The 21,669-nt window shown below is 48.4% G+C and overlaps 1 protein-coding gene across 1 annotated transcript; it reads left to right on the top strand.

Annotated features, from left to right (window-relative positions):
- The first annotated feature begins 6,403 nt into the window (after window positions 1-6,403).
- On the top strand, window positions 6,404-16,653 carry LOC144120760 (protein argonaute-4-like). Its single transcript, XM_077653441.1, has 5 exons — window positions 6,404-6,412; window positions 7,384-9,423; window positions 9,902-10,129; window positions 11,024-11,351; window positions 16,524-16,653. The coding sequence occupies exons 1-4, from the start codon at window positions 6,404-6,406 to the stop codon at window positions 11,333-11,335; spliced, it is 2,589 nt and encodes an 862-aa protein (XP_077509567.1). The 3' UTR covers window positions 11,336-11,351; window positions 16,524-16,653.
- Window positions 16,654-21,669: the final 5,016 nt, after the last annotated feature.

The raw sequence follows: 21,669 nt of genomic DNA, 5'->3' as shown, positions 1-21,669 counted from the left end.
ATAGGCGGCGCAAGGCAGCCTGGAAGAAACTTATACATAATCAATGTCCCCGGAATTGGATCGATAATAAGTTTCTTGCAGCTACCTTCAAGCGCACAGTCGCGAGGGCAAAAGAAAAATATGGTGAAGAGAATTATGACTATCTATCAAAATCTAATAACAGACAAGCCTTGTTTCGCTTTCTGAGGTCAAGGAACAGGCTGCCACCGCCTAACAACATTCCCTCTAATGTGCTGACTCCAGTAGAGCTTGCCAAGTCATTAGAAGAAATTGGCAAAGGCTTGGAACACCGTTTTTCGGCTGCGCTCTCTCGCCCACAACTGCTTGGGAATCACTATGATGATTTCCTTAATGTCTCGGTTTCTGAGCTCTCCCAGGTGATAAATCGGTTACCTTCTGCAGCTCCTGGTCCTGACCGTGTCACCTCTGCGATGATTAAAATAGTGTTCGACGAATCCCCCAGTGCTATATTGGAGCTGGTAAATTACTCTATTAGAACCCCATGGATCCCGGATGTATGGCGTGTTTCCAAAATTATCCCGGTGCTTAAAAATCCAGGCGAAGGGTTGGTCTTAGACAACATTCGACCAATTTCATTGACATCGAATCTGGTGAAATTGGTTGAACGCGTGCTGTATGGACGAATCATGCCCATTATTACTGAAAAGGGACTACTTAACCCCTGTCAGATTGGTTTCAAGCCTGGGTGCTCTATATGGTGTGCGCATACTGACCTCGAAAGCCTTGTCCGACTAGCGCGCCGGCGTCGACAGTATGCTGCGCTGGTAACTCTAGACATCTCGAAAGCAAATGACAGTGTCGAACATGGGCCTCTGATGTACAGACTACGGGCTCTGGGCTTGCCAAGTTATTTTGTGGAATGGGTGTCAGCTTTCCTGACTGACAGAGAATTTTATTGTTGTCAATGCGGAGTTTCTACAAGGAAATTTATCAATCTAGAGGTGTGCCTCAAGGTGCAGTTCTCTCCCCTGTTCTATTCAACCTCTTACTCAGTTCATTTCCGACTTCCCCTGACGTGACTACGTACGTGTATGCAGACGATATAGCTTTCTTTGCTGCTGCGAGTGATTTACATTCTGTGTATATGGTTTTACAGTCATATTTAAATTCCCTTGACCGATGGTTATCTGAATTACACTTAAGTCTTAATGTAAACAAGTGCGCTTTGTTACCTTTTCCGGTTACTCAACAGGTACACATTTCATTGTCTTATCGTCATCATGTCATTCCTCAGGTATGTTCCCTAAAGTATCTCGGGGTAACTCATGACTCCTCTCTCTCTTGGCGGTCACATATAGATCAGGTTGCTGCGAAAGGGATTCGGGCGGTAGGCCTTCTGCGAAGGATGAGTAGCCCTCGCTGCGGTATGCGCAGACATGCTCTTCTGCTGATTTACAAAATGTATATCCGGCCAATCTTGGAATTCGGTTGCGTTTTATTTTCTGGAGCAGCTGCATACAAACTGCGCCAACTTCTGCTCTTAGAGCGAGAAGCTCTGCGCCTTGTTGGGGACGAGGGGTCCTTGAGTGAGCTGACTCTTTCAGCGCCGCAGGTCCCTTCTCCGAATGACGTTGTCGGACTTGGTTATGAAGGAAACAGTTCAGGGGGTTTATTATACATTATTTACAAGATTTTGGAACCCATTGGAGGGTGATGGGGGAAGGTCGGAGGATCTGAGATCTGAGGATGATCGAGGATTCTTTTCTCACGGCACTCGTCGTCCGGTTTAAAAAGGGTCCGGTCCCTAGGATTCCCCAGGTTCGAGGAAGTCTTCGCCAGGTTGGGCGTGGCCTAACTTGCGTTGTCGTACACACACACACACACACACACACACACACACACACACACACACACACACACACACACACACACACACACACACACACACACACACACACACACACACACACACACACACACACACACACACACACACACACACACACACACACACACACACACACACACACACACACACACACACACACACACACCACTTCACATAGGGACACGCCCCCGTCACATGCCTCGCCGGAGAAAGAGGGAGCCGCTGGACAATCGCCCCCACCAGAGAGAGCGTTGTCTTCGCGTCCGAACGACAGTTCTCACGCTCCAGCCGGACACGTCTTCCGGGAAGTCCGAATGGGCGAGGCGCCGGCGAGCAGGCACAGTTGAAGGGGTGAGTCACCCCCTGCTCGGTTCTGGCGGTCGCTAACTGCCTCCGGGCCGCACGGTCGATCTTCCGGGAACAATGTTGTTTTCAAACGGCAGTGGAATCCTCCGTCTCGAATCCAATAAACCACGCGAGGACCGGCCGTGGGAACCCAGATGCCTATCGCCGTGCAGGGACCCCGGCTGCAGGTGTCCTGGCCGAATACGCAGCTGAATCAGACCACCGGCTGTCGCCAGAAACCTTACAGCCTGTGTTTGAGTCTCCCTAAATACGTGGCAAACAATGTTTTGTATCTGGAAGCGCGGGTGTCGCCTCTTACTGCAAGGTTTCGCCTTTTGACAGTACAAACGTTTTTAAAGTTTTGCGACTCGGAGCAGCATGCATCCGAGTTGATCTTCCTAGGGCAGCGAGTGGAGTTCTTGGGTGTCGGATGGTCTCGCCTTCAAACTCCCCAAATCTGTTTCGTTGAATCTTTGCTGGGCCCACTCAACGTGCGAATACCTGAAATTTTTCCGGTGCGGTCCATCCCTGCAAATGTGTATATCATCTACGATGACATTTATCCATGTAATGCAAAATTACTGCCTTTCTCATGGTTAAATGGTATGTTGCAGGATTATTTGTCGACCTTCAGCTCACATGTTGCAATTGCGACTGATGGCTCGGTGTGTGCAGAAAAGGCAGGTGTAGGTATTTACTCCCAGTCCCTTGACTGGTCTTTTTCTCTCCGTCTCCAAGATTTCACTCCTATCTATCTGGCTGAGTTTCTAGCAGTGGTTCTCGCTCTGCGCAAGGTACCAATTTCTTTATCAGCAGTAATAATAATTACGGACCCGTTATCTTTATGCACTTCCCTTCGGCGTCCACTGAATCGCAGCTCTTTCGGATACTAAAATTCCTGATCCCTCCACACATCACATCAATTCGACTTCTTTGGGTTCCAGGGCACAGGGGTCTTCTATTAAATGAATCAGCTGATGCTTTAGCGAAGGCAGCCCTGAGTGGACCGATTGTTGACCCGCTTCCAACAACTGCTTACATCACGGCGGCACGCTTTCGACGGTACACTGTAATGAACGAATTGGGCGCATCAGCGCTTACTTCCTTGGACGACTTCCAGCACCTACTGTTCCCATGGAGAAGCTCAGTCTGGCGATCGCGCAATCTTGAAGTTTCCTTCACGAGGCTTCGTTGCCGGGTGCCGCAACTAAATTTTTACCTATACAGGCCTGGTCTGGCGATCTCCCCATTGTGTGCGTATTGTGCGGAGCCGGAAACAATAGAGCACTTTCTTCTTTTTTGCCGTCGCTACTCATCGATTAGGAGGCGACTATTAGAAGTTCCAATACAGAATCTCAGTTTGCGCCTGTCTTCTGCGGTTGTTCTGTCTCTTGGCGCTTCTATGCTTGGCCATACCAATGGGAATGCTTGCTCTGCCGTTCAAAATTATCTCCTAGAATCAAAACGTCTACCATCATGAACTTTCGTCCTGCCCATCCCATTATCAGCTTCTGTATTTCGGTTTTTACAACCACTTATAGTACTTCCTACCCCTTCTTTGCCTAAATTTTAGTTTGTATGACCCCCCTAACCTCCTGCAAACACCTCGGCTACGGAAGCTGTGCGATCCAAATTTTGGTAGGTCATCCCATGCTTGCCAAATGCAACTGGTCATTTAAAACGTCACCGCCTCGTTATGGCCAATCACCCTTGTGGGTATGTGCCATTGTGTGAGGTCAACAACAACAACAACAACAACAGTGACCGTGCATGCACCGTACTGCATCGAGGTTCCATAGATTCCATCTCAGGTTGCATAGATTGCGCCCAAGGCGCGTCTCAAAAAAATGTCAAGCGCAGGCGTTACGCTGCGCTGCAAGCGAAAGTGAATCTTTGTTAGCAGCTACCGCTGCCTTTTCACGTGTGTGCATTTCCCATGAGGCTTTCCATTATACGTTTTATGACTAGGCTTCAGAAATGTCACGTGATGCCGTGATGCTAACTCTACTAACGCCCCTCAGCGGACAAAGGTAGCGCATAATCCCCTCTCTTCTGATGCAGATTGCTGGTCACTGGGCAAAGTCAGAAGATGAAAAGACGTTTCGGGAGCACTACGGCTCCCTTGTTCACTATGAAGCAATCGGCGCACGGATACGTTCTTTTGTAGCACCCAGTAGCGTTTTTAAGGATTTAGCTTAGATAGGATGTAGAGTTACGTCGTTCCTGTTTAATGTGTTAGACGATGTCTGTATGGTAAGGGACTCAAGATTCTGCCGTGCTGATCTTTCTTTTGGTTTTTCTGTGCTCTCGCGTCTGTGTTTACCTCCGAAGAACGCGATAGCAAAAAACCAAAAGAAAAACGCGCTGCTGTTCCATACGTAGCGGGAATTAGCGAAGCGCTTGCTTGTATTTTCCGCAAGCATTGCGTTAACATCGCGCCCGTCCCCGCTGACAAGGTGCGAACAGAACTGGTGAATGTGAAGGACAAGCTCCCTCGTGAAAGATTTCCAGGTGTTGTGTATGAGATTGACTGCGCCGATTGCTCATCAATATATATCGGTGAAACAAAGGACTTCAGGAGACGCCTGAGAGAGCACCAGAATGACGTCCGAAACCAGAAAGCATCTAACGCCATCGCAGAGCATGTGCAAAAATCCCGCCACGAGATTAGCTGGGATCAAATAAAGATATTGACAACAGAAAAGAACACGTCAGCACGGCAGAATCTTGAGTCCCTTATCATACAGACATCGTCTAACACATTAAACAGGAACGACGGAACTCTGCATCCTATCTATGCTGAATCATTAAAAACGCTACTGGGTGCTACAAAAGAACGGATCCGTGCGCCGATTGTTTCATAGTGAACAAGGGAGCCGTAGTGCTCCCGAAACGTCTTTTCATCTTTTGACTTTGGCCAGTGACCAGCAATCTGCATCACCATGATTCCTGACCAGACGGTATGCCGTTAAACCCTCGACTACATCCCTCTCTTCTGCTTTGCGGCTCCTCTTCGCTTGTCGACTTTGGCTCCTTCTACGCGATGCTAAACCTGAGCACTCCCCGGAATAATCGCGCTACGTATGACATCGGTGCTTGCATGCGCCGCTCGCGTTTTTTGGCACCGCGAGGGAAGAGAAAGGAAGAAATGGCGTGAAAGTACGTGACGGCGTCCCACCATTGGGAGGGCCTGATGTCGAGAGTATAGACAGTATTGGAGCTGAGCGGCGTGCTTCAGAAGTTCATGGTGGAAATTATTCCAGAGACCTCCACTACGGCACCTCTTTCTCTTTTTCACTCCCACCTTCCTCCCTTCTTTTACGGCGCAGTTCCGGTGTCCCCCGGCACATGCGATTCAGCAAGGTAGCTCATCGTAGCGTAAAGATGGGTTGCGCAAAAGCTTCATTCACGTGAATAAAGAGGGGACAAGCGCAGTCCCGCCTTCTTCATGTGAAGGCACCTTTTGGGAAACCCATATTTTCGGGACGTATGAGAGACAATTACTGCGCCATTACCTTTCATCAAAAACCCAATTTTCAATTTTTTTTTCCAAGGTTCGCTTTATTTTCGGGTCATTGAGGTGATTCAGATACCACATTGAGAATGATTATACACGTGTTTGCATTCCTTGCTCGGCACTCTCGGCGTTGCCTATGCAGCTACTTGACGAACGTCACTTGATGGCTTCAACGAAGTACGGAAACTGGAATGTGGTTGTGTAAAAGCACTACGAGCTCGCTTAATGTGCTCGTCGAAATTTTTATTGTGTATTTTTTCTTGTGTATGATTGCGAACATTATGAAACAAGAAAATCCTCTTTGTAAATGTGGCGTCCGCATGTTTTCATGCAGGAAACTCGAAATTTCGCCACAAACGCGTCCCTTTCCACCCTTGCTTGCTCTTAGGAGAGAATACAGTAGGAGACCTGACACGAGTGGTTAGTTAGATTCCTAAAAGAAGGGAATGTGACAGGGAAATTGGTTTCTAAACGAAGTAGTTGTCCGCCAGCGCACCAGAGAGATCTTACCAACCCTGTCCATGATAGCCTCAGCTGCTTATGCGCCATTAAGTGAAACACACAGACACGCACACAATTAGTTAAAATGAATCACGACGTGAAATTCGCCTACGCTCAACGCCTAATTTAAAACTGAATATATTCTTCCATGCAGTTTCAGTTTCGCTTTCAGCAGTCGAAAGTCTGTTGCGATGGCACAAGTGAGCACCAGGTCTTGTGAAGCATATAAAAACTTATATATAGCTCTTTGTTCATTTGCTGAAATCTTGACTTCTGCAACAGTTCAGTGTTAGTTTCAGTTAATTAAAACGACAAAGCAGAGTTCATATTGCAGTTTTTGTGTGCAGACCAAAGGCACAGGGCCAAAAATTTGGCGCCTTCACTCCTTCAAAGAATGCTTGGTCCTCTCGCTGGCGTGTGTTAGAGTGCTTCGAGTGACGCTGCAAACTTGAGGTTGCCTACAGCGGTCACTTTTCCCCGCAGGAATCTCTGAAATTTGAATTTTTCGCATTTCTCTCGTAATTCGCGGCATTTTACAAGTAAAAGATAAAAAGGCGTACTGCTATCGATTAAGAGCTCACTGGGGTGGGTTCCGTGCTAGTAGTCCACAGGCGAAAAAGTATCACCGAAACAAAATCGCGGGTTCTCATCCGCAGTGTAGCGACGTGAAAATCTGACCAATGCACTCCATTCACTCTCCTTACTTTACCGAGATCATTTTGAGCTCTCCATATCAACAGCGTGACGCGCAACTCAGATCGTCAGTGTGGAGGAGCTGACTTTTGACTTTTATCGATTAACCGATATATGGAGGACTTTACTTTTAGACAGCTAACGCAGAGGTCAGGCGTAGTTTACGCGCGGAATTTGTGCGTAATACAACCGCCTAACCGACAATTCTGGACAAAAGATCTGCAGATCTGCTGTCGGCAGGCTTGCATGTTTTCACTTATGTTTTTGCTACCGTCAAAAGCGTTCCCCATTGTTTTTCTATGGCAGTCTGAACAGCTTGATGCCAGCTAGTAAAAAAAAATCGGACTATGACCATTACCTTCAATATTTCCATAAGAGTATCTTAAAATTTTCAAATTTTTTCCAAGAATGTTGGACACGAATTGTGCGCTGTGGGAATTTAAACCTTAGCCGCGGACTGCCCCGGCGCGCCCTGCAGGAAATCGAGCGGACCTTGCCGTCTCACTTCCCGCGCCGGCCTGCTCAAGGCAAACTGGGCCGGCCGATCCAGTTGACCGCCAACCACTTCAGCGTTGAGATCCCTTCCGGTAACGTTTTCCACTACGACGTGGAGATCTGCTCAGAGTCGCGCAAGGAGACCAACAAAGTGCCCGAGAAGCGCAAGTACCGCTGCATCAGCACCAAGATCAACCGCCTGGTCATCGAGTTGCTCGTCAAGAAGTACCGGGTCGACCTGAGTGGCTGCATGCCCGCCTTCGACGGACGCAAGAACTTGTACACGCGCCGTGAGCTCAATTTCCGCGAGCGCACCTTCACGGTCGACTTCGAGGAGGACCAGCGGATTCAGAAGTTCATCGTGAAGATCCAGTACGCGGCCACCGTGAATCTGGACGCTCTACAGGCGGTCTTCGACAGACGCGTCAGCCAGGTTCCCCAGGAGGTCCTCCAAGCCGTGGACATCGTGCTGCGGCACGGACCGTCGATCAAACTCACGCCCATCGGGCGGTCCTTCTTCAAACCGCCGGCCCCAGGCGAATACAACACCCTTGGAGGTGGCCGCGAAGTCTGGTTCGGCTACTACACTAGCGTTCGGGCCGCTCAGTGGAAGCCCATGCTCAACGTCGACATTTCGGCCACCGCCTTCTACGAGCCTCTACCCGTGACCGACTTCATGTGCAAACTGTTCAGCGATTGCCGACGCGAGATGTCGGCCGGAGACTTCAAGAACCTGCGCGACTTCCAGAACGTTCGTCTCAACAAGGAGCTCAAGGGTTTGCGCGTCAAGGTCACCCACCTTCCATACCCTCGCAAGTACAAGGTGGTTCGCGTCACCAAGGAACCAGCCAAGAAGATCTACTTCAAAATGGAAGACGGCACCCTTTGCTCGGTGGCCGACTACTTCCAAAACCGTTACGACCGCCTCAAGTACCCGAACCTGCCCTGCATCGAGACCGGCAGCACAAACCACCCGGTCTACCTCCCGCTGGAGGTCTGCGTGATCGTCGAAGGGCAGCACTGCAAGAAGAAACTGGACGAGACCCAGACGTCCGAGATGATCAAGCGTACGGCCCAGCCACCGGCCAAGCGCTTCAACGAGATCCGCCAGTCGGTGCGGGATCTGGTCAGCAGCAGCGACCAGTGCCTGCGCGAGTTCGGCATCAAAATCAGCACCGAGCCGACGCAGCTCAAGGGCAGGGTGCTCGATCCGCCGTCGCTGGTCTTCGAGAACAACTACATCGGCAAGCCCCGCGAGGGCACCTGGGAACTGCGGGGCCGTCAATTCTACAAGTCGGCCACGCTGACCCGCTGGACGCTGCTCAACCTGAGCCAGTTCGCGCAGCGAGACAGCCTCGACAACTTCGTCAAGATGCTCATCCGGGTCGGCCAGGAACTGGGCATGAGCATCGAGCAGCCGCTGGACGTCACCACGACTGATGCGAACCGCAAGCCAGTGCGGAACATCCTGCTCGAGGAGCAGCGCAAGACCGCCAACCTCGAGATGGTCATCATCGTGCTTGCCAAGAACACGAGCTACGCCGATATCAAGCAGGTAGCCGAGACCGAGATCGGGCTGCGCACGCAGTGCGTAATGGACAACAACGTGATCAAGAAGTGCAACGCCGCGCTCATCACCAACCTCTGCCAGAAGATCAATGCCAAGCTGGGCGGCATCAACAACAGCCTGCTGCCCAAGGAGAAGCCGAAAATCTTCCAGAAGCCGGTTATCATCATCGGCGCGGACGTGACTCACCCGGCGCCTGGGGACAAGCTGAGGCCGTCCATCGCGGCGTGCGTTGGTAGCTTGGACGCCATTCCGTACAAGTTCCACGCCTCCGTTCGCGTCCAGATGGCAGCCTCCGCTGCCACTTCGCGCCTGGAGATCATCAAGGACCTCAAGGACATGATGAAAGACACGCTGAAGGCATTTTATCATGCTACCAGGCACAAGCCGGAGCGCATTATCTTTTACCGGGACGGAGTGAGCGAGGGGCAGTTCATGGAGGTCCGCAACCGCGAGGTAAGTTTCGAATTCAAAATGATTTATCCCCGCATCTTTTTGTGGGTTGGTTATGATTGAAAGGGGCAGCATCATATTGTCTCGCGGATTCTACATCGAACATCATCGACCGCGGTAACTGGCGGGTCTCAATGTAGATAAAAATGCACCACACCACAGCGCTGGACACCACAGCGCTGGTGCTCATCGTACCTGTCTTGCACTGTTGCATTTTTAGCTGTCATGAATTACCTGCAAGCCCGATCAGAGAAGCTTCCAAGTTACTGTGGATTCTACCAGTTTTCCATATACGATACGAATTTACTCACAGCGCCATAACCTTCTCCTAACTTTGTTCGAAAGACGACGGTTTGTAGCTGTTGGACTGTGCACGAAATGGTGTTGTCCTGCCCATCCCTTGTGTCAAGCTCCAGAAGCAGTGTTTAATCCATTAGGCGACCAGTTCAGGGCTACAACTTTGCCTTGATCTTGTTTCCAGGTGAGCGCCATCCGACTGGCGTGCCAGGAGCTTTCCCCGAACGAGACGTACGAGCCGGCGCTGACATTCATCGTGGTCCAGAAGCGTCACCACACGCGTTTCATGCCCGCCAATGACCGGGACGGGGTTGGCAAGTGCCGCAACATGCCGCCCGGCACCACCGTAGACTCTGTGGTCACGCACCCGCTCGACTTCGACTTCTACCTCTGCAGCCATTTCGGCATTCAGGTGCACAGTAATGGAATGCCGTCTGGGGCCCAGTAGTCGGTACTTTGGTCGCAGAAACTCCCTATAGACGCAGAAGCGAAGTGAACGTGCTCCGAACTTTTCAGTGCAACATTAAGCAGGCCACTATAGAGGCAGTGACAGGGAGTTTGGGCGCTTCTTACACATTATAAATCACAGGATGACTGTTAGGTGTGGGCCCGAATAGCAACTGCGCATGGCCTACTTTGATATTTCATTGTGCAACAGCCAGTAAAGGGTTCCCGCAAAATGGGATCTGTTTGGTTTATGGAGGTTTAACGTCCCAAAGCGACTCAGACTATGAGAGACGCCGTAGTGAACGGCTCCGAAAATTTCGACCACTTGGGGCTCTTTAACGTGCACTGAGATTGCGCAGTACACGAGCTTCTCGAATTTTGCCTCCATCGACGAAATTCGTCCGCCACAGCCGGGAACGGGATGTGTTCCAAAACGGGGACCACAGGATAGTAACAAAATTTTAAGGCACCCAAATTCATCATCGTCATGAATATTATCAGCCTAACTATGCCCAGTGCAGGGAAAAGGCCTCTCCTATGTCTCTACAGTTACCCTGTCCTTTGACAGCTGCGGCCACCGTATCCTGGCAAACTTGCCAATCTCATCCGCCCACCTAGCTTTCTGGCGCCCCTTGCTACGCCTCCCTTTTCTTGGAATCAACTCCGTAGCCCTTAAGGACCAGCGGTTGTCTTCCCATTCGCATTACATACCCAGCCCAAGCCCATCTCTTCCTCTTGATTCCTAAGTTAAGACTGCCTAAGTGTTGTCGGGGATGTGACGCGAGGTCTGTCGTCTACAACCAGGAGATCATGCTGCGATTCCGTGGGTTGAACCGGCCCCGTGGTGTCTGTGGTGCAGGGCACGAGCAGGCCGTCGCACTACTACATTCTGTGGGACGACTCGAGCCTTACAGCGGACGAGGTGCAGTATCTGAGCTACTACCTCTGTCACACGTACGCCCGCTGCACGCGGAGCGTTAGCATCCCGGCGCCCGTTTACTATGCTCATCTGGCCGCGTACCGGGCCAAGAAGCACCTGATGAGCAAGGTGGATGTGTCAAGCTCGAGCAGCGACTCGTCTGGGGGCAGCGCCGACTCTGTCTCAACGAGTCAGTATGTGGAGGCTGTCAAGGTGCTCGAGTCCCTCAAGACCGCCATGTACTTCGTGTGAGGACCAACACTGCTGGGTGAGTGATGTTCAGTACACTGAGCTGTCATGACGTCATTGTACCATACTAAAGTATGGCATGGTGGGTGTGTAGCGTACCAAAGCGGCTCATGGGATATGGGGTATTGTTGTGAAGGGCTCCGCATTGGGCTTGAACACCTGCTGGTTCCATAGCGTGCACTGCGATCGCATGGCACGCGGCGGCCTTCCCATAGCCACTGTGCCACCACGGCAGGTCAGTTATAGGAGCTATGTAGGCTATGTGCATAAGAACAAACGTCTCGCCATGAGGGCTCATTGACAAAAAACTGCGCTATACAGTGCCGCTAAGGAACTTGTCTCTGGCAAAAAAAAACGCGGAACCTAAGGCATGGACAGGCTGGTTGCCCAAAGTTAATGCCATCAAAGCTCCTCCATACCCCCAGCATTCTGGCCCATGCGCCTCAAAAAACCGGTCGCGCCATCTCGCGACAGCCGGCGGCGCGTAACTCAATGGCGATGAAAAAATAAAAATTAATACCTCGTCGCGCATAAAAGTTAGAGAATAGCTGTCTCGCCAAGATGTTAAATGCTTCTTAAAGTTTCTTTTAGTAGAGTTTCATCATTGTAGCTTACATGCTGCGTTTACCATGCGCAATAAGCTACGATAGCATGGAGTCTATGACGAAGTCCTGAAAAATACCCCACTTCACTTTATCGTTCACCACATCTCTAATTTACAATGTATCGACAAGCTCTTTGGAGCTTCAGGAAGCGTAATGTCCTACCTTGAAAGAAGTATAAAGTATTTTACATTTGAATGAAGCAAAAGATTTCCTACGCTGTTTCTCTATTTGTCATGCAACCTTAGCATTCGCAAGAAACGCGTGGCGCCCTCTCTTGTTGTGTTGGCAAGGCGCACGTCACCGCTGCAGTGTCCCTGCTTTGGTAGTTTGCTTTGGGAGGTTGAGCCGTGCTGTACGCATGCGCACTTTTTTCAAAAGTGCCCCCATCGGAGTGAGGCTATGACCATGGGCTGCTACATAAAATGCTACAAGAAAGCGCGTGCCTTCTATGAGGTATACAGAGAAAAATATAAGGAGAATCTTTTGCTTGACAGGTACATTTTTTATTAAGCGCGTACAGTGACCACACGGGCATAGGTGATAGTGGAATTGCGTGCGCATTAACAGTGCAAAGCAATGAAACTTCAAGGTACTTTGTTCAAGCAGTGAAATGCGTAATTCCCAGACGCTAATACTTAGAGCTCACTCACCGCTACTTGTTTATGGTTCTTGCATTGTGCGTTGAAAATATCAAAATAGTGAATTAATGATTACAATTTAACAATTATATTATTAGGCTCAATAGCAGATAGCTCTTCGAAAGTTTTGTCGATGTGGTGAAAGAGCAGCACGGATGCGTTGAAGTGAATGTCGTAAGTGAGAGGCGGCAAACCTGATGCTGCGTTTTATGGCAGTAGGTAATTTGTCCAATGTAACAATTAGTATTGTGGTAGTTCGCAACATTTTTTTCTAGGTTGGTAAAGTGCATCTCGTGATTCGATCGTTCGCCGTCGATAAGGGCTTTGCCACTGCTGTAGTCGGTGCTAGTTTCGGCAATTATGTAAACCGCTAACGAACACTTCATAGAATGGCATGCTGGGAACTATTCTGAAGAGTGTGCCATCTGTTCGGGATGCAAGTAAATACTCCGTTACCCAGAGGAGCCATCAAGAGTCAAACGTGAACTATATGTTCTTGATTATGATTTAAATGTGGTGAAGAATGAACGGAAGTTATTGTCGGATAACACGAGGTTTCAATGCTTATACTGCGTTTCTCCAGCGGGGCGGCTGGGCGCTCCATCCAGACTGCTTGCGCAATGTGGCGGTCACATCATTAATTAGCTGACAGGGCGTTACGTGCGTGCGGCCCTGAATATGCACTGAATTTACCGTGCTGCGAATGTGTGCAACAGCACCTATAGGCACTCTCGGACGAGTGGCGCGAACATATTTTTTTTTTTTTGCGTATGAGGTGCAAACCAACCCCCGTCTTTTTTTTTTTTTGCTGTCGCTCTCCTGTGCACTCCTCGGTATCCTGTCTCTTTGCCTTTAAATCTGCGGGTTGCAGTTCCGGCACTTGAGAGATTAGATTGCAATCGCCGGGCCAGCAACATTTTTAGCTTCCTTTTTGTATTTTCGTCCGTTGTTGCCTCTTAAGCGATTGGCAAACTACTAATTCTTCGACGTGATGCTCCAGGGGAGTTGCACAGACCGCGGGTGTAAGAAGAGGGTGCCGTTTCCAGGGGACGATTAACATCCTCCCGCGACTTTTAAATTTGCCTTGATTAGTTTCCACAGCCTACGACAGCAAGCACTCGAAGCAGGGTATTTTCCATACCACGCCTTAGGCCTTTTTTGTAGGATGACTATCTTTGAAGGGGCAGAGGAGGCGTCCGATAATGGTGGCCGTCTTGTGTTTAGTTTGCGTCCCTTCCTTTCTGAGCATACTGGCCAAGGTTTCACTGACACCTTTTGCGTACGAACTGCATGCGCGTTTTTGCCACTGGCGTGTCCTTAGCGTAAGCATATAGAGTTGTTTGCGTTGCTTCCTTTTCGGTTTTGGATGATATATCGAGTAAAGAATCTTAGGTGTCCATATCTTAGAAATGTTTTCTTTTGTTATTAGTGCAGTGTTTTCTTCAACACTAGGTTAGGTGAAAGACCATTTTCCGAGCACTTCAACTAAAAAAAACCAGGCGCCAGGCTTTGAGCAATCTTGTGCCCTTCGGAAACCAGTGGGTACACGGCGGCACTGGGGAACGAATCAAACACCCTCCTCGAGCAGCATGCTTAAAGCGATAAGTCATTGCTGTTGTCGCGGATTTTAAAACAAATAAGCAAGAATTGGGAATCGCCTCAACCAAAACTTGCTTGAATTTCACCCTACCCTTCAGACTCAATTTTTTAGCAGTGTTCCTCGCACAAAGGCTACGAGAACAAGACCCACTGCTCGCAGCATTAAAACGGAGGAAGAGAAGGGGGGGGGGGGGGCGGTAACATGAAGGGCCAAAGATGTGAGCAGATGCATAGGTAGGGAAAAAAAATTTCAGGAGCTACACGGGCAGCCGGTTGCAGGGTGGTAAGGGGGAGGAAGAAAAGGACGGTGGAGAGGGGTCTCCTGCTGTGCCTTTGCCTGACTTTCTTTTTTTCCTCCTTTTACTTTTCCGCGAATCGTGCAGCGCAGACTGTGGTTGCTTGTTGAATGAAAACTAAACATTTCGGCAGATTTGCCTGTCTGGTTGGGTTTAAATACTTTTATAAACTGCTAGCCTTCAACGAAAAACTTTACATTTAACCCAGCGTTTCGAAGCCGACTCTGCTCCTTCATCAGGATTGACTGAGGGCAGTAACTAGCGTCTTTTAAGTATGGAGGGGAGGAGGGGGTCAAAGCAACGAAAGCTGTGATGCGAAAGGCGTGGGGGAGTGGGGGAGGGGGTTCAGGCAACACCCTCTAGAGTTCTTTAGAGGGTGTTGCCAGTATCCCCCTCCACCCCCCTCCCCTTCATAGCAACAACCACCACCGTCTCTCTTTCAAACCAGGCAGGAAGAATGTAAGAAAAGGATGAGGAGGAGCTCAATTTATGCGGCACCGTGGTGGTGGCTTTGTGAACTAGCGGCGCATGAACCAGAATCCTGGCCATATGATAATTATGCGATGTTTCGACGGAATTTCGAAAATTCCTGGAAGTAAGGTGACGCGTCTTTGGAGAGGCGTTGCAATCCCTGCGGCGGCCCTTTTCGAATAGTCTACGCTATTTTACCGCGGTAGCAATTACTTTAGCTTCGTACTTCTCCAAGACGACGGCCACGTAGCTGGTTTCCACTTAGTTTTCTCGCTGCGCAATAGCGCAGATGGTTCGAATTGAACGCCGTAGAGATTGTAGCGCCTCGCCAGCTGACGTTGCATTTGCACTGTACTTCCCAGGCACATCGCGTGCTCTTGCGGTTTAGCTGGAAGTATTCGTCACTCTGCAGGGCATCCCCTCTTGCCCTTGGCTAGGAACTCGCCGTTGGCAGCAACCACCAGACTTTACTAAGAAATTTTTATTAGCTAGACAATTGATTTTGAGACTGATGCTCGCGGCTGAGTTCTCTCTGGTTAACACCTAGTATAACGACATCTTAAGGTATAAAAATTCCTGCATTTATTGCCCTCAGTTAAATCATGGTTGTGAAATTCACTTAAACGATTCCGTAAACAACATCACGTAATGGTCCCGGAACGAAATTTTATTTGGTTTGTAGTCGCGTAGAATACTGTAAACAAATTTCCGCTAGTTTTCATATTTCTTAAAAATTAGGCCAAAATGTCGACTTGAAATTGTTTTCAAAAAAGTGCATTGTTCCTACCTTCGGTTCCTGCCTTCGTAGGAAACACATTGAACGCCCTTGCAGTTGAGCGTTACTCTGATTTTATTTCCGAAATACCTGGCCTGGGTTATGTAGGAAAGTCTTTCCACCCCTTCAATTCACGGTAAATTTCAGCGAGTCTTGCAACGTGTATGAGCTTCATCCATTTTGCTGTAAGGTCCAGCATTACGATCACTAGAGTATGCCCTGCTACAATGCTTGTGTGGGCGCATAATACAAGCATATGAAACACTCTCGTGGAATAGGTAAGGGCCTGCCTCTTGCACTTGGTGAAAGCTCGTGAATATTAACGCGATATAGTTAAAATTAGGCAGGCCCCTTTCTCCAGAAAATCTGGTATTTGCGTTGTCGGCATCGGCGCCATGAGAGAAAAAACTCACGGGCATTGCTCTGGCAGGTGGTCTCGAGAGAGCAATGGGTTGGAGGCTGGTGGGCCACCTAGGTGACGTTAAGGGGTACGCTATCGCATCATACCTTTAGGGCGGATATTGTGCCAGTCCAATTTTTCTTAGCGGTGAATGCATAAAATCCGCGAGTATTAAAACATGTAACATCTGTCCCGGGCTAATTTGATCACGTACAGATCACGAGAATGTCTTTCGATGTAGTTGTGTGCAGCCTTCGTGTGCATGTCTTATGTTATTCGTATGTTCGCACGAATGTTTGTTACCGCTTTAGTTGGCGAAGCTCCCTGCGCTGGAAGCTCTGTTATCAGCGTGCAAGCTGGCAATTTCAATCAGTGGCATAACTCTATTCTTGCATGTTTTTTTTCAGGTCTTCAGCAGCAGGGCTGACTGGCCGCACCCTTTCTTTTTTTTTGTGTGCGCAGTGACATTCAAGAATAGTTGATGCTCTTTGTTGTTTTTGTTTGAACTTTCAAATAAAGTGACATCTGCTTGTTGCATCACTGCGTTGTTTTATTCACAAATGAATGACAGTAAATGAGATGACTCCAGTTCGGGTGAGCGATAGGGGCAGGGAGTAACAGCATGTAAATAATGGAGTAATTATTCAGCATCCTCTGTAGCCATATGGCTGCTCTTGTGTGGATGCTAATAGGCAAATTGCCTAGACAGCTGCTACGCCATTTCCTTTCCTCAGAACCAACCTTACTACACCATTCCTACAAACTCCGTTCTCTTCCCCCCTTTCCCTGCTGTCCTGCTAGCAGTCTAGGTTAGCTCTGAACACCGGATGTTTCTTCATAAACAGCGGGGTTCCATGGTTTCATTACTTTTTAGCCGGAAGGATGCGCTTGGGTGGATACTAATGTGCGATTAAACCTTCAAAACCTTAATCCACCTTTGGGAATTGGGCCTGCAACTATGTACAACCTCCGTCAAGGCTGTTGCTTTTCAGCAGTTTACAAAGGTCTGTTGTAGCACAAGTCCACACGTTATGTGCTGCTCCCGCTTCCTCCAGGTAAGTGATCTACGTGCACAATATTGCTACGTGGCCCGAAGTCTAGGCAGGCAGACGGACGACCGGAACACAGGGCACAGAGAACACTGAGCGGATAGCGCGCACACACCGGGCACTTCCTCCACGTCGTCTTTACGATGCATGCAAAAGTTAGTTGGCTTCCTCATAACAGGAACATTGAAATGACTCTCAAAATAAACACTGAAGATTGTTTGGCTGGCTGCTGTTTACTTCAGAAAGATTTGCATAATAACTTTTCTGTGTGCTGAACTTACTGCCCTACCATTTATGTATTTTTGTCATAGCAGAGATGAGGGGCGTTCTTTAGGAAGGCCATGCATATTATGCGAAACCAGGTGGTGCTTTTCGAATACTGCATTGTCATAGAGGCATGCCTCGTTAATATGGTACTTTCGTCCTCCGTCAAAACTGTCCATAACAAATTTGAAAGCAAAATAAAAAGAACACATTTATTCAGATATATACACTGGGATTACAGTACGCTTTTCTGCATAACAACAAGCAGTGAATTGCAAATTATAATCTTAGAAACTTGAACATTTTCCCGGTCGCAAAAGTTGTACTGCGGTGCGAAGTGCCTCACAGGCCATGAGAGACATGATGGCAAGATTCGCACTGGGTGTCCGATTCTGTGTTTGCTGTTGTATCCACAGTGGCCCTGTAGACGACTTGCTTGTTCACCAGTTGTTCCATCACATTTTGGTCTACTGCATCAGCTGCAGGCATTCCCGAAGACTCACGAGGAGGATGTCATTGATGCGCACGTTCATTTGCCTGTGACCTCCCTGAGAGGAATGCGGCTTCTTGGCTGGTCTGTATCAATGATGGTGAGCCAATGCATATGTGGGCTTTGTTGGCTATGCAGAATCCTTCCAGGTTTCTGTGTGCGTTTGCACCTTTTGTACTGGAGTTATAGGTTCCCTGGTTCACCTATCTGTTTGCATATGTTTCTGTGTTCATGTTAGCATCATTTGCATGTTCCCTAACGAAATTCCAATTCTTATGCAGGATGTCTGCACAATGACAGACACTGCACTGCTGAGTTGAGCCATTCCCGAATCTGGCAGTATCGATGCTAGAGTCTGCGTCAAAGCTGAGGTCAAGTGTTGGACCTGTCTAACTCCGAAAGTTTAATTTCGGTTTCATTCCTCACTGGTTGGACTAAATTAAATTGTTCTTGCTGCTTATACTTGTAAATTTAGAGCTTTGAACTGCTGTTAAGCTCAGTTCCTCTGCACTTAACCGCAGTCATATCTCAAGACCAAATACCGCTTAATTTTCACTGCAACTGTTTTTCTTGTGTGCTTTTTTATCCCGAGTGGTCATCACAATGCAAGTGAACAGCTTTGTTTTAATTATTTTTTGAGTGGCTTTGTTCTCTTTGCAGGCGCAGGTTGGTGCAACCAAGGTTGACGAAGCTTCCATTATTATCTTTACAATGTTGAAATGCTTATGAAGGTGGTCATTTGAAAATTTATTTTCACATCCTGCAGCCTCAGGTGAAACTGGCGTGAGGAGCGGAAAAATATGTACCCCAGTGTGCCCTTCTGAACACCTGCCAAATGAAAGCAGGGTCTAGTACACTGAATATTGTGCAGTGGAATTTTTTCCTTACATATTTCTTTGTACACTTTTTTCCCAGAAGTGGTTGCCCTCATCCTACAAAGTAATGCAGCTAGTGCAGTGCAGAAAAAAAATACTGACATTAGTTTGCTGCCTCATTTTCAAGCTATGCAACAGCTGAAATGCACTGGAGACTGTACCCCAACACCCGCCACGGTGGCTCAGTGGTTATGGCGCTCGGCTGCTGGCCCGAAAGACGCGGGTTCAATCCCGGCGGTGGCGGCCGAATTTCTAGTGCACAGGATTCATTGTACATTGGATCCCGCTGTCTTAGGTACGGTTTCTTTAACGGCAGACTGGGGTTCATTGAAATGATTGTTTTCACGAGCATTGCAAAAATGTAAAAGTCAGAGAAAGGTGGTTTCCTCAGCTTTCATTGCAGAGTATGCAGATGCCAACATACCTTTGACATATTGTAACGGGAAGAAGCATATCTGATAACCTGAGAAATTGTCTGAACAGAAATAATTCATAGTATGAAAAGAGAAAACTGCACATCTACTCCGGCCGACATTTTACTGCAGAAACCTGCCGTCATGATGATGACACTTATTCATTCACAGTGCCAGCACTCTTTACTGCATAAGTCTGTGCAAGAGTGCGAACAGTAAATGGCAAGCAGCAGCAGCAGTGCATCATCCTTTCCCCTGTATTCATTGTCTGTGTACTTAACCAAAAATAAAAATTACGATTACTGACGCTGCAAGACCAGGCCCCTTCTCATCAAACAAGCCATTTCCTACAATGTACTTCGCACCAAGGCACTGCGAGTTTTCTGTTCGAAACATAAGTTAAGGAGCTGCACACCAGAGTTCACACAACTTTCTGCACAGTGCAGATGTCAGACGAGTGATATATTCCTTCCAGTCCTCATAAATTGACAGTCAAACCACACCTTCGGTCACATGCAGCGTCACACTGATGTGTATGTTAGTTTTCTGTACAGTATGGTACACTGGTAAAGTGAACATGCGGTCACGTGAAGTTGACTTTCCGCGAGGCGCTGCTGAGGAAAGCCGGAAAGAATGCCAAGCTGATTATGGTCCGGAGTTTTTTTCGACATTCTTTCCCCATGCATAGATCTCATTTTTCACACCCACAAAACATCGATTACCTCTTCTCGCTGCTGAATTGGCTTTTTTCATTCTGTGGTCGCGTTTCTTGCAAAATAAGCAACATTTTCTGCGGACTAGATTATCCATGTGTGAGTGACTTGATTCATATGCCACTTAACGCGTACAGTACACCTTATTGACAGATTCATGCACTAACACTGCGCCTTGGTTAAAAGATTTTTGCTAGCCCCGGCATCTGCCATCGATACTGAAGCACCTGAGCTGGGGCAGCGGAAATAATGGATAGCAGACAGAAGGGAGAAATGAAACGAAAGAGGTGAGGGGACAGGAAGAGAGGATAGGGGGATAAGTAATATATACAAACTATTTACACAATAACAAATGTGCTATTTGGTTCTTGAAGATTGGTTTTTGAGGAAAGGAAATGACGCAGTAACTGTCTCGCCTATCTCGGCGGACACCCGAACCGCACCGTAAGGGAATAGATGAAGGGAGTGAAAGAAGAAAGGAACCAAGAGGGCTCCGGAATAATTTCGACCAACTGGGGATCTTCAAAGTGCACTGATATTGCACAGCACATGGGTGCCTTTTGCGTTTCACCTCCATAGAACCGCAGTGGCTGCGGTTCAGTGCCAACGCGGGTACTCCAGCTCAGTAGACAAGCACCTTAACCACTGGGCCATCGCACGGTGTGGCCAAATTTTGTCGAGCCACTGCGATGAGAGTAATCGCGTTTTCGAAATTCTAAAAGCTGATACGGATATTAGTAACCAAGAGCTACATATCTCTAATTGCCACTAGGCGCCTAACTTATAGGTCAAAAGTTAACTTCAGAATTAGTAAACCAGCTTACTATCGGTTACCTACCGGTTAACTACTGAGTAACTAACTGTTAACTACCGGAGCGATTTCGCCGTCGCCTCACGTTTGACCTTGAACGTCTTTGCAGCGCCGCTGCCATAGCAAGGCATCACGTGACTTCGCCGCGCCGCCAAGCCTAGTCTTTGCCGTCGGTGCACACGGGCTCCGCAGCTGCGGAGCGGCTGCTTCCGGACCACGTGATCTAGCCGAGCCTCAGCTGGATAAGCAAAAGATTAGCTGTGGTTCAACTACTGCTGAACATTGTTAGAGAGCGAGAGCTGTGACGTATTGTGCAAGAAGATGCTGCTTGGCGTCTGTAGCATTGATTGCGTTCCGCACACTGGATAGGCAGCGCGCCCACCCTGGCAGGTGGCAGGTCGCCGCGTGTCGCCCGCAACGTTGTGAGCGCTAATGCATGCGGCCCACATCTCTCGCCACCGCCATGTACCTCAAAGCGCGATTGAGGCGTCCACTGACCCAGGTGGCCAGTCATATGCGCCCTTCCTTTCCACAAAATCATCGGAGTCTAGAACGTTGTCAGCGCCAACGCTAATGAACACAATGAACGCCGACAGCTTTCGCTTTGTTAGTTTATAAGAGAGCCCAGGAAAATGCAAAGCTTTTTGTTTTGCCTTTGTTATTCATGTTTGAAATAATGTTGCTAGCAAAAATATATATGCTGCGGGGAACACACATTTTAAAGTCGTCTTGATCAGGTTTTCTTTAGGTTTTTTTAGGTTTTCATTGACGAACATGTATCACAGAAATTAGTGGTTTGGCAAATTTGGACAGTAGGAGGTCCCAAACGCAGCAGTCAGGGACACTTCCTATAACAAAATGCCTCCGTAACTATTTGTATACCGCCAGTTTTGAGTACTCGATTTCTAAACTTAGCGATGATTCCAAAGACAACGCAT

This window comes from Amblyomma americanum, chromosome 1, assembly GCF_052857255.1.
Source record: "Amblyomma americanum isolate KBUSLIRL-KWMA chromosome 1, ASM5285725v1, whole genome shotgun sequence".
NCBI classification, from domain to species: Eukaryota; Metazoa; Arthropoda; class Arachnida; order Ixodida; family Ixodidae; genus Amblyomma; species Amblyomma americanum.
Note: the sequence above shows the minus strand (reverse complement) of the source record. Positions and strands in the feature narration are given on the sequence as shown.

Bases quoted from the DNA above. Each gene is read 5' to 3' on its own strand.
- LOC144120760 (XM_077653441.1), top strand. The intron at 9,424-9,901 runs GTAAGTTTCGAA...TCTTGTTTCCAG, and splicing joins TGGAGGTCCGCAACCGCGAG to GTGAGCGCCATCCGACTGGC. The intron at 10,130-11,023 runs GTGCACAGTAAT...TCTGTGGTGCAG, and splicing joins GCAGCCATTTCGGCATTCAG to GGCACGAGCAGGCCGTCGCA.